The sequence below is a fragment of the Anser anser genome (genome assembly GCF_964211835.1).
Source record: "Anser anser genome assembly, chromosome: Z".
Lineage (NCBI taxonomy): Eukaryota > Metazoa > Chordata > Aves > Anseriformes > Anatidae > Anser > Anser anser.
Window position 1 is genome coordinate 61,614,308 of NC_139723.1, and position 12,911 is coordinate 61,627,218.

At 36.9% G+C, this 12,911-nt stretch overlaps 1 protein-coding gene across 3 annotated transcripts in view; it reads right to left on the reverse strand.

The window, feature by feature from the left end:
* The window catches only part of ANKRD31 (ankyrin repeat domain 31), a 69,295-nt gene that overhangs the window by 42,507 nt on the left and 13,877 nt on the right, over window positions 1-12,911 (reverse strand). For all 3 annotated transcript variants that reach the window (XM_083816612.1, XM_083816613.1, XM_083816614.1), the window contains 5 exons: window positions 10,546-11,214; window positions 7,416-7,693; window positions 6,965-7,092; window positions 4,147-4,317; window positions 1,319-1,461 (listed from right to left, as the gene is read on the reverse strand). In XM_083816612.1, the coding sequence (XP_083672738.1) occupies window positions 1,319-1,461; window positions 4,147-4,317; window positions 6,965-7,092; window positions 7,416-7,693; window positions 10,546-11,214 (1,389 nt within the window). The remainder of the gene's footprint in view (window positions 1-1,318; window positions 1,462-4,146; window positions 4,318-6,964; window positions 7,093-7,415; window positions 7,694-10,545; window positions 11,215-12,911) is intronic.

Here is a 12,911-nt window from a genome sequence, read left to right on the forward strand (position 1 = left end):
GCTCCTCTCTCTCTCCCAGCTGCTGTGCTGCAGCACGTTTTTTTTTTTTTTTTCCTTTCTTCAGTCTGCTCTCCCAGAGACCCAACCAGCATCACTCATGGCTCAGCTCTGGCCAGCGGCGCGTCCCTTTTGGAGCCATCTGGAGCTGGCTCTGATCTGACATGCGGCAGCTGCTGGGCTCTGCTCACAGAGGCCACCCCTGCTATCAAAACCTTGCCACGTAAGTCCAATGCAGATGCATCCCAAATGGCCTAGCAGAGACCAGTGTTTTTCCAACACTGTTCAAATTGCTGATCCTCAAATATTACCTGTGCAGACACAGAGTCCTTCATGCCTAGGCATGGACACAGTGGCTTAGGTAATTTCACAGATCTCAGAAATATTTCATGAACCCCCAAGAGTCTGCAATCTCTTGACTGCAGGTAAAAACCAAGCCTGGGGCTTGGTCTCAGAGAAAAATATTATCCAAAAGCCCACTTTTCATCCAGCGGTACTTGGAGAGGAACAGATTAAGTCTTATTTTGATTGGGAAACTGAAAGAGAGCAAATGCTTAGGGACAAAAGTTCCTATATCGTACAAAAGCTCTTTAAAAAAAATCACAGAAATGAATAAATGTTAGGCAGCAGATGTGCACTTCTAGAGAAAGAAGCAGCCAGCAGGTAAAAGCAACATGCAGAACTGCAACAGGAATTTGGGCCACTCTAGGAACGGACACAAGCAGGTGGAGGCAACCACTACCAGACTGAAAGAGGATCTAGAATTCAGACACAGGCTACGAAACCATAGCATTTACCATCATCAGTTACAACTAATTCACACTGAATATTCAGTTGACTTTCTGTTTAAGGCTATGTAAAATACAACGGCATGTATTCATGACGGTCTACGCTATGTGTTTTTACCCAAAAAATGTCTGTGTATACCTGTAGCTGCACACCATACATGCAAGTTTACTAAAACATTAAAAAAAAAAAAAACACACATTAAAACTCCAAAAGAGTGCTCAGGTCATAAAATGATTCTGCAGTGATTATAAGGTATGTGAAATAAGTAGCATTAAACAGCAGGAACCTATTCCTCAGCACTTCAGCCATTGTTCCAAACAGTTATAAAAAACAACTCACTTCTGCTATTGGATAAATCTTGTAAAACGTGCAATGGTTTGAACAGAAATTAGGCAGAAAAGACTTATTCACTCCTGAATTAACACATAATCTGAAAGGACAAACCCACATGTAATAAAACTATGTAACTTTCTGGATTAACAACAATAATTTCTATTCCCAAACCACAATTTACATTAAAGTTGGAATATACCTCATAATGGCCTCCCTTAACTGCATCTTGCAATGGTGTTATTTGTTCACTTCCTCTAGCATTAACATCAGCTCCTGCTTTCAAAAGCTCATTTGCTATCCTATAACGGCCTTGTACACTTGCTTCATGTAGTGCAGTCCAGCCTATGAAAAAAGAAATCCTGACAACTGAAAATTGTATTTCACATTTGTGTAATTTATAAAAAAATAGGTCAGTGTTAGATTTTCTACTTGATAAATATTCCAGGACATACTGACAAGTTGAAAACTGATGCATTTTACAGTAAGTTGTATAAAGAAATATTTATTAAAATATCAAAAGTGTTGCGAGCTCTCAGTCTTTTGTCAAAATCTGCACATACTGAAGAACCACGTGCTGCTATAACAATGTTAGTTTTATATTTTATAGTTCTTTTGAAACTTCTTTTGAGAAAAAAAAAAAAAAGAAGAAAAATTATTCCACCTTAGTAATTTCACCATGAAGGCAATGTATAGGCTATTTTAAGAACAAGTTAATTTTCCAGGATGTCCTTTTATTTATATGGCCATGATAAAGAGGGCAGGTGAGAAAGAAGAGATGAAATAAAAACCTGGAGTTATGTATAAAGCCATACCTTAGAAACATATATTTGCAACTTGAAACAGTAAGGCAGCATTTCCAAAAATGTTTTTTAACTCTATCCAAGAATGGTTCAAATTCAAGTTTCTAAAGAAAGCATTACAAAATCCTTAGTGAAGTTCCATATCCATTCCTAGCTGTATGGAATAAGCCATGGTATTAGTTTCATGGCCCATGGAACAATTATACCCCATGAAGGAGGTGTTGAGGAAAAACAAAAGGTAGAACACAAGTCTTTGAACTGGGTTTAGCATACCTTTGCATCAGCTCCTTAAACTTTTATTACATTTTTCTTTGTACAGTGAGAAAAGAGAAAAAGCAGAGGATCTTCCAATTCCTATCTCCCACCTCTCAAACCAGCATTCCTTACAGAAGTCCATTTTGATGGCCAGCCTTACTCTTCAACTATCTTCCATTACTAGAAGGTTGTCTAGCCCTAATTTTTATACTAGAGATAAATTGTTTATTAAGACTGTTCTGCTCTCATTAAGTGAAATTCTCTTAATTGGAAAGGTAAAACTCTTGAGGCTCTCTTCTACACTACCCAACCCAGAATAATGTATACTTGCACAGAATTGTGTTTATTATGTACACAGGATATTGCATTGGGTTGCCCAAAAACTTTGTGTTATTAGGCTTTGTTCCTAAATGCTCAAAACTCAGCTAAGTTCTAACTACATTGCCTAATGTTGACAGTGCTTCAAGGTGAATTTTTCTTTAACAATATAATAGAGCACCTATAGCTCATTAAGAAATTCTAGTAACTCTATATTCTGGAGATAAAGCTTGAAATCTGTTAAGGAAAAGAGAAAGAAGGACACTTAAGTGAAAGTACCTATTTCACCATCATTTAAAAGTATCTTTTATCTGATATATTAATAGTCCCCTGAAAAACTGCACCTGGAATGTGCTTAATAGATAATCATTACAGTTGAGCAACTTGTTTCTCCAGAGACTACAGAGAAGCACAAGCTTCATTGCAAATACTTTTCTGCTCCCTAAACGGACTGTGAACCAAGGCTCAAACTGAGAGCACAGACAGTATCTCCTTCATGCTTTCCATATCCCTCATACTGACATCTGGAAAATAAAAGGGGAACAAAAATCAACCTCAGGTATTCAGTAAAGTTCTGAAGCAGAGTAATGAAGTGGAGCAGGAATGAAAAAGATGAGGTTAAGATATGTATAATTACTGGTGGAGGGTTTTAAAGGAAAAGTCGGGGCACAGAGCCAGAATATAATCATTAGAACAGTGATTTTCCAGAGAGTAAGATGAAAGTGGATTTTAAAATGGCACAGGTCTGGCAATTCCTTTCTGGTTACACCTCCCTCACTGTAAAAGAAAGGCGCAGGGCCAGGTCAGCTTCCCATCTTTTCAAAGAGTTCAGACAAAGCACATTTTGTGCAGTTGTGCTCCTTTCACACCAAAAGACAGATGCCAGAGCCTGGGGGATTAAGAAACCGTGGCCTGGCAAAAGGTGCAAAGGCAGAAAAAGGAAGCAGCAATGAGACCAAAAACTGGAACTACTGTACTTTAGTACACTTGCTCACACAGATTGCAGTTGACAACACTCTATCAACGTTCCTCTGTTGTCAGTTGCTGGCTTTGAAACCCACCAAGAGCTTTCTCATCTAGCTCTAGCAGAAGTTAATGTACAGGTCACTCTGTGAGTTCAAATGCCAGGGTCCTATGCTGTGGAAGTACAAAATCTGCACCTGACTCAATTTATCTGTCAGTATGTTCCAGAAGACAAAATGTCTAGCTTACTTTTGGTCTGTTACATGCCTGCATTATGCAACAGTCTTTAACTGCAGGACAACGTATTTTTGTTCCCACATCACAATTTTGAAATCTCAGCCACTGTACAACATGGACACACTCTAAGAATTAATAAACAATCTGTGAAGCACATTACATTGATTATTTACTTAAGGGACTGCATTGTGATGAGAACACACAGATCATTGAATTAAGGTTAAGTAAAAATAATTGTAGCTTTTCTAAGTGCTTACTTTTTCAGCAAAATTTTCTAATATACTTTTATATGTATGAACTTTCTCAAGAAGAGTTAACAAGCTAAATCAATAAAAATTCAATAATCTACTGACCAGCCACAAAACTACACTTTCTTTCACTGCACAAACTCATTATATTAGTTATACCTAGACACTTATTTGGAAAATAGTACTCTAATATAATTGTAACTTACCAGCATAATCCTGAGCATTTACATTTGCACCAGATTTTATTATGTTACGTACGAGGTCTATATCTTCTTCAGCAACAGCTCTATGAAGTAAGGTCTCACCAAAAATATTCCTCCTATTTATTCTTGAAAGTGATATGGGGCAACAAGGATTTACAAAATAGGCTTCTAGTCCTGAAAAAAATAATTTAAAATATCTGTTTACAGAAAAATGTATTTCCTCTCTTACCTTGGCTTCAGATTGCATTAGAATTAGTGGATAAACCTTCTGGAGAGAAAAAATGTTCATTTGATCTAGTAGAAATAAATATATCAAAAGGGACATTACCAAGTAAATAACAATCAAACTCAATAAAAGATGCCATAGTGAATTCCATAACAAAACTCCCAACTTAAGTTCAACACACAGGAAAATAACTTTGCAAAAAGGTACTAAGTTTAGGCTTTTTGTTTTTCAATTACATTTTTTCAAAATGCATTGTTTCCCACCAGTTGATAAAACTGGTACTCTAGGCTACACTACCCATTACATGATAAGCAGATTTCAATAGCTAATCAAGCTACTCAATAAATTCTTTCTTCTTAACAGCCATATTCATCAGTAGATTTTGTACTCATTTACACTTTAAAACCTCTGCTTTATAAGCAAGGCGCATTTACACTAGGATAGGGAATGAAATTAGCTCCTTCATATTTCCCTATTACTTCACAACCAGCTCAGCTATTTGTGCAGTGAGGAAAACAGTTGGACCAAAATCCTCATTAGCTATCCATTATCTCTGCTTGGGAGTCAGAATTCTAAATGTAAAAAATACAACAAACCATCATCATTTTTTTTGTTTATTATTTTACAAAGGAAATGCTGTCTCGCATTATGCACCCATTATGCTTTTCAGTTTGGACAAAATGATTTCCAATATATAGATGAGCTGTCCTGCACTTTACCAGCAGCACAATCCCATTACCTCTTCATTGCATGGAGTCTGCTGCCTCTTCTGAAAAACAGGGAAGGAAGAAAGAAAATGGCAGGACAGGAAGATGGCCTGCAGGAAACCACACTCAAATGTCTCAGACCATTAGCTGATCTACTAATGAAAAACCTTGGGTTTGCAGGGAGTGCATGCCATATCCACTGCTCTTCCACAGTCTGTGGCAGATGTGGCCCTAAAACTCCATGTGTGTGGCCCTTTCGCTGGCCCTAAAACTCCAGCTGAGTGTCAGGAATAGAAATTTTAAGCAGGACCTTTAAAGACATTGTTCTCTTAGAGCTGTAACTCACGCAGCCTGATGACTCCACTGTTTTGTGCATTCTGGCATACTGTAAGCCCAAGTCTAAATTGCTCCCAACCTTTTTATGTTCAATGTTCAACTCTGCACAGATTTTTCGAATCCAGTAGGTAGAGACTTACCCAGCACCTTCCTTCAACTGAGCACATGAAAAGTCTTTCTCTTCTACCTATCCAGCCTTGCAAGACCTTAATCATTTAATAGCTTAATCAAAGTTATTTTAAATCAGCCAAGAATTTCAAAGGGGTTACACTACACAAATATTCATCGAACATAGTGCAATTTTTTTATACTTAACCCAATTTAATTAGGCATTGTTATTTCAAGAGGACCTATTTCCTGCCACTGGTACTCTACCTTCCCTACCACCTTCCTTGTGTCAGACCATGAATAAAACAAGTGATGCTTGTTGACCCAAAATGAAACTTTTTTGGTGCTGTTTTTTCAGTGAACTACCAAGTTAAGATGACTCACAGACTCCTGATAGCTAGGTTTGATGCAAAAGGGGAGTAAACTTGTTAGATGGATTAACATGAAGCTACCTCTATAGGCAGCCCAACTCTTTCTGCAGAAATCATGCTAAAAACAACAGCCTGTTTTTTAAGTAGAAACTACTAAGTCATGAAATAGATGAGCAGTTAGTCATCCAACTTTAAATCTCACAAAAATAGTACTTCCACTGGGAATACTGAAACCCTGTAAGAGAGAAGGGTTGTTAATTGCTGGTAGAATTATTCATATTTTATAAGATCTGTAATGTAGCTGTAACAGTTCAAATACTACCAAACTTTTAAATCTGTTTAAACGTTTGTAACTGCACAGATAAAAACAGATTGAGTGGGCTTTAAGAAAAACAAACTTTTAAGACCCCAGTCTTACAGGCTGGCTCTAGGGTAAGCACGTAAATGTGGAAATTCTGTGTTCTCCTACACACTTTCTCTATGAGCAAAAGAATTTCTTTGCATTCACCTTCAAAGGATGAAAAATAGCAATCTTTCTCTCTGACAAAGAATACTGCAAGGAAGAATACTTCAAAGAGTGCTCAGTGTATGTAATAGCGAAGGCCTATAATCCTATATATAAACAGACAGAACAACAACAGCAGGCATTTAAAATAAAATAAACTGCTTTGTATCGGTCAGTTCTTGGGGATGCCATTGTCCTCAGAATAATGTTGCACGCTGAATACTAGATAATAGAATTATGACCAACATTCTCACTCTGTAATAAAACATTTTTCTTCTGCTTTTTAGAATATACAGTAAGTTTCATTCCATGATTAAAAATGCATCCTGGAAAAATTCTGATGATTCCTAATGAGTTTGTGTATACAAGTCAACTGTTAGATTGCTAATACACAGATTTAAACAAGGAAGGGGAATTATTAATAATTTTAATTATTAAAATAAATGTTTATGTCACCTTTTTAAAAAAATTCATGCCACAATATATTGGAAAGGCTATGAATTATATTTGATTCAGTACAGCTTTTCAAATAAAAAAATAACCTGATAAGTATGAGAGAATATCTTACTCATTTTATCTTTGATTCTTTTGCTTCTCCTTATCTGCTCAGCGTTTCTATCCTCATTTGGAGTTATTTCTTGGTACATGTTGGTTTCTAGATCTTCCTTGTCTTTAGAAGCAGGTTTCAGAATTTTACTGACAAGAGATTTGTTTAGAATCAAAAAAAGTATTTTCTTCTCTGTATTAATTGGTATTTGCGATAGACCTAAGAAGGTTAACATATTTGATTTTAAAATGAAGTTTCCAATAGCATGCTAGGATATATGCTAACTTAGGTAGTACTGAATAAATGGTAAATCAGTAAAGAAACTGACTTCCAGATACTTAAATAGAAGGAAAACCTTTACTTTTGGATCACCTAAAATCACTAATGTGAGGAATGAGCAATCTGTATGAATTACATTTGTTACATTAATAAAAAGAAGAATTTGAGAATACTGCACGTGACTTTGTCATACCTAAAATCCTTGGTTTTGTTTCTTGTTGTACTGTGATTGTGAGACATACTCTGCTGTGTCTCTTCCAGTGCTTGGTGATGACAGGAAATACTATCTCTACACTTTATTGAGGAGGTCTCTTCTAGCTGCATTGTTCTCCCTGATGCTGTTTTATTGGTTTCTGCACATACAACAGCCTCCACTGAATGCAAACTTCCCTCCTCATTTTGTTTTTCATTAGAGATGGCACTCCAATAATCTGAAATTGCTTCTTTCCCTTTCTGCTGATCACCCGCAAGCTGTGACAAAAAAGGAAGTATTACAAGCAACTGGTAAGCATGCAATTAAAACGAGGGCTGCATAATACAAGAACTCAAAAAACACTGTGTTATACATGATATATGTGCTCACAGATAACAGAGTTTCTTAAGTGAGAAACTGGAATTCTAGATACCGGAGACATTATGTTTTCATAGGAGAGGGACTCCTAAAGTAGTATGCCACACCACGTGGTGGGAGAGCTAGCCATGGGAAGTACGATACTTAGAATCACAACTTAGGTAATAAATCTAGCTTGGCTGTCAGGGAGCAAAAATTATTATTACCCATAAGTTGTTTAGTTGGACATGTGAAACGACTTAGCAGATTCATTTCAGTTTCCTATGGACACAAGCTCCTGTCCCGAAAAAATAATGTGACATTTATGATGTCTTAAGCTAATCCTTCTTATTCCACTCTTGCACAAGCCTGGAATAGTGCACAAGATCTGGAACCATGTTTCACCTGAGGCTCAGTAACTACCAGCTGAGAAGTTGTTTCTGAAGACATACCATCCCTAAGCTACAGCCACCACAGAAGAGAATCACTTCACTTACCTTCAGCCTTCTAAAAACCAGGCATCTAAATGACACTAAACATCCCAGTTCTCCCTACCACAGATGAAAAGCAGCTTTCACAGAGTGATTCATCTCATCCTAAGATGTGCAAAGGGGAACTTAAATTACTGCTCTACACCAGAGGCTTTTCTCTTAACAGTCAGTGAGAAAAATTCCATCCTAATTATATGTCATCACATGGAAATTCATTTGAGTTACTCGAGTGTATTCACAATTTTAGTCAAGTGAGTATGACATGCTGTTGAGGCATCACTCAAGTTGCTGAAACAGCTTGAGTACTCATTAGCTTATTACACACTTGGCTAATGCTGAAAGCTTCTAGGGCACACCCTCAGCACACATGCGTATGAATTCTTTCACAGCAATGTGGGAGAACTTGTTAGTCCTTTCCTGAGACACAAATGGAAGACCCACTGATCTTTTTAGAATTTACATATTCAGCAGAAAGGAGCTGAATTCCATACCTAGATCCAGGCCCCTCAGATCAAGACATGATGCATTGTAACACAGCATTTGGGTGAAAACAACTATTTCAGTTTACAAAATTGAATCAATGAAGTATTTTCTATTGCATTACATCTGCTATGAGAAAAGGGTTTGAGAAAGAGAAGAAAACATTTCAAAGAAAACAAAAGCCACTTGCTTTATAAGGGACCATATATTACAACAAATGAGCTTTCTACCATGCCAATTACATCTACAGGACTGTACAGGCTCGCCTCTTTCGGGTCCTTGTTTCACCACAAGAAGGATCCTCTGAATAAACAAGGATGAGAAAAGACCAAGGAGAACAATATACTGCCAGAAGGCAACAGTTACTAAAACAAATATCCTAGATTTCTTCCTCATTAAATTGCCTGCCTACTTTCTACCTTCAAAAACAGCAGATGGAGACATAAAAAATAATAATAATAAAATTGATTATTATTTGCAAAGAGATTATAGATCCACATCCCCAAAGGACCCTGCTCAACAGCCTTAGCTGTAATATTGAGTAAAACTATATATTTAGCTTCATGGAGCTGTACTACAAATTTCAGAAATCACCACTATGTAAGTTGCTGTGGTTATGAGACAATTAGCTTAGAGACCTTTCAGCACCTTTAAATTAGCATTTTATTACACATTGTTATATTCACTAAATATTACCAACAAAAGATTGAAACAACTGACAGGTTTGGGATGCTTTATGCCATTCTGTGGCAGCTGAGTGGCTATACAAACACCTAAAGTATCTAGTTATACATGGTTTATTTTTGATTTTCAGCTCCAGATTATTCAAAGACAACACAGAGATCCTGATTCCAGATTTACAAGGGATGTCTACTATACTCCAGAGCATAAACCTTTTTCCCCTGTGTGTCCTCTTTCCTTTACTATAACCTAAATAGGAAGACACTATAATATCGCTTTCCCTTCATGTCCCCCTCTACATTTCTGCCTTTGTGTTGTTGAATTCAAATGACCTATTCCAGACCACCTTTACAGGACAAGGCATGCATTGTGGACAGAACAGCACAGGGTTACAGGAAAAAAATGAAAATGAGGATCACATGTTGTATCCACACATACTGGCTTCTTTAGGGGAGGGCAAGAACCCAAAACCATGCCACAAAAACTGCCTTTTTCAGTCAGCCTTTCACAGGCAGAAATAAATAACCTAAATGCAATTCTGAGTATATGTGTAAAAATACCTGAACGCAGGGATTTCCCTTGCTAGTCTTTGGGAAAGACACAGCTATAATTTCTTTTTGTAATACCTGCAAAGTATTTGTACGCTACAGTGGCGGGGGACATGAAAGCAGAAAACAGCATACTATAGTATGGGAAAAGAACAACAACATAGGGTAAGGTAGAAATCTAGAGTTAAAATTGGTTAGTATATGCCAGTGTGTTACAGTGGAATAACCGACGAGTGGTTTGGAACTTTCCTTGGAAACCATGTCAGACAAAGAAGATATGCAGAGGTATCAAGAGTTTTTGAAACTTCCATGCTGACTCTAGATTTCCACATCAGCCACTGACTTTACTAGGTTCTCCGATCCCAGCAAGTTCAGCCAGTTTCATAACATGGATATATCAAAAGAGAAACACACTAAAATAATACTGTAAAACAAAAATAATATATTAAGCATTTAAATTACTGATGCCAGTTTATTCCCTGTTAAGATTGCATCTCCACGTAATTTGACTATTATAGAAAATATTTTCTGATAAACGTGACATTTCAAATACTGATTAAATTTTGTATGTACTTGCTCATTTGTTGTCCTCTGCAAGTTAGATCCTGTTAAGGCTTTTATTTCTTCTTCGTGAATTGTAGGAAGCTGAGGCTCAAACACGTTTGTTATTTGTGTACAGTCATCATCTTGCTGGGGAGTACTGGATTCTGAATTTAACTGCTCTTCCTCAGTGGTATGCTGTCTCTTGCTTGGCACTACAGGACTGTCAGACTGTATTACAGATCCTGACAAGGAATTCAGAGCTGTCACAAGCTCTACTGGAAGGGCATCACTGTTCTCATCTGCTGATATATCACTGGAAAAGACATGACCCTGATAGTCTAATACGTCATGCAGTTGGTTTATCGTTTTAGGACTCTCAGAATCACTGAGAGGTCTCAACAAATCACTGACTTCAAGTTCAGCAGTCTCTATGCTCTGTTCAGTGAGCACTAGTGGTTCTGTGAAAATATTTCCTAGGGTTGCCAATGAAAGATCTGTATCATTATTACAGGATTGTTCTTTTACACTGTTATCTGTGTCAATCACAGTCATGCAGGTTCTCTGGCAATCTTCTAAAACATGTGGAAATAAATCCTGTGGTGTCTGTTGCTTTGGAACTGCTATTATCTTCTCCAGAAAGGCATCTGGATGCTGGCTTGTTACTGGAGAGAGACCTTCATAACTTATTTTCTGTGAAATCTACGCATTAAAAAAAAAGGAAAAAAAAAGAAAAAAAAATTACAAAAGGGAATGGAACAACTCTTTCTAAAAAGCATGTAATCAACATTTACTTTAGAAGTCATCAGTATCCATGTTTTGTTTACAATTTTTGCATAAACTTTAAGACCTGTAAACCTACCCTAAGAGATCATTCACTTTCTTAGTAAGGGTTAGAGTGAAACCTCAGTTTCAAAAGTAGAGCAGCTGTTACATTCCCTAGCAGTAAAATTCAGAATGAGAGAGACTAAATCTGTTATGAAGTCAAGGATTTTATGCCATTGCCAATGACCTGAAGATGTTAAAAAGTCTTAAAAGAAAGGCATTAAAAATTTGTCACACAGAGAAATAATCGAAGTGGACATACAGCATAAAAAGCATACTCAGTAAAACACTATGTACTCTAAGTTTTGATTAGATGTTTCTGCGGATCCCAATTTTTACACCAATTAATAGGTTTTTCATTTTTTTCCTTTCCATGTTTCAAAAGCTTCTGCAAGCCTAAAACATATATTTCCATATGATGTGTGCATGTAATAGTGGTGTTGCTTAATAATATTGGATCTTAAGATAATTTCTTTCAATATATTTTAGACTCTTGCTGCCAGCAAGTGGCAATACTGTGCAGTGCAATAATCCTGTAACATTGCTGGTAACATATTTTTGTAATTTTTTTTATAAATTACGTTACCAGCTATGTTAAAGGTTCTTCCACACATAATAAAACAGAAAGGGCAGAAAATTGACTCTGTTGACACATGTTCAGTTTGTAAGCCATTATAAATGTATGATCCTTTGTTGAAAAATTTTTCCCGTCTGCTGTTTCCTATATTGTGCAGCTAATTGTTCCTTTTTTAGCACTGCCTATGTTTTACTTTCGTGCACTGAATTACAGTTTATTTTTAGACCACTTCTCCAATTTTTCAAACTTTAAACAACTGGGAAAAAGAAAACACTGACGTAACCTTCTGTACTTACACAACTATGGTATAAATGGCAGATATGTATATTATTAATTTTCTACCAAAAACGTAGAAGGGTAGGTGAAACTGACATTTATGTTAATGAAGAAGGAGCAGTCAGGCTTAAGTGGCTAATTTATCAAGACCTTGAATGCCCAAATGCCAACTGAAATCCAATACTTAAACGTGACTGGTGTTCAGAAAACCTCCATCTACCTATAAAGCCTATATTTCTCCAGCACTCGTTTCTGTTAGTAAAATCCTGTGCGACTACAAGTAACCAAAATCTGCAGAATGTAAGTCCAAACTTTCCCTCTCCGAACATAATCCTTAGCTGCCAATTACCCATAAAGATACTTAAAGCCCCAATGCCTAAGGTCTCTACACCTCCAATTGTCTGTTGGAAATGAATGGGAGAGCTGCTGAAGGAGCAGGGCTGAGACAGCTGGCAACTGAAAGGAAGCATCAGCAGGATTCTTAAACAGGGATTTCTCTCTTTTGTGCACCCCAGTCTGGTAACTGTGGTCTAAATACACAAAAGTTTCACTCAAGAGAAGAGCAAAACTCATCCTCAGTCAGTAGGTCAGCAGTAAAACATCAACATTGTGGTTAATGTAGGTTCAGGTCCATCTTCTACCAGAAGAGCTATGCTTCAAACAATTCATTTCATGAAGGGGTTCCTATAAAAGAATACCAACAAGTAAAGGTATCTCACTG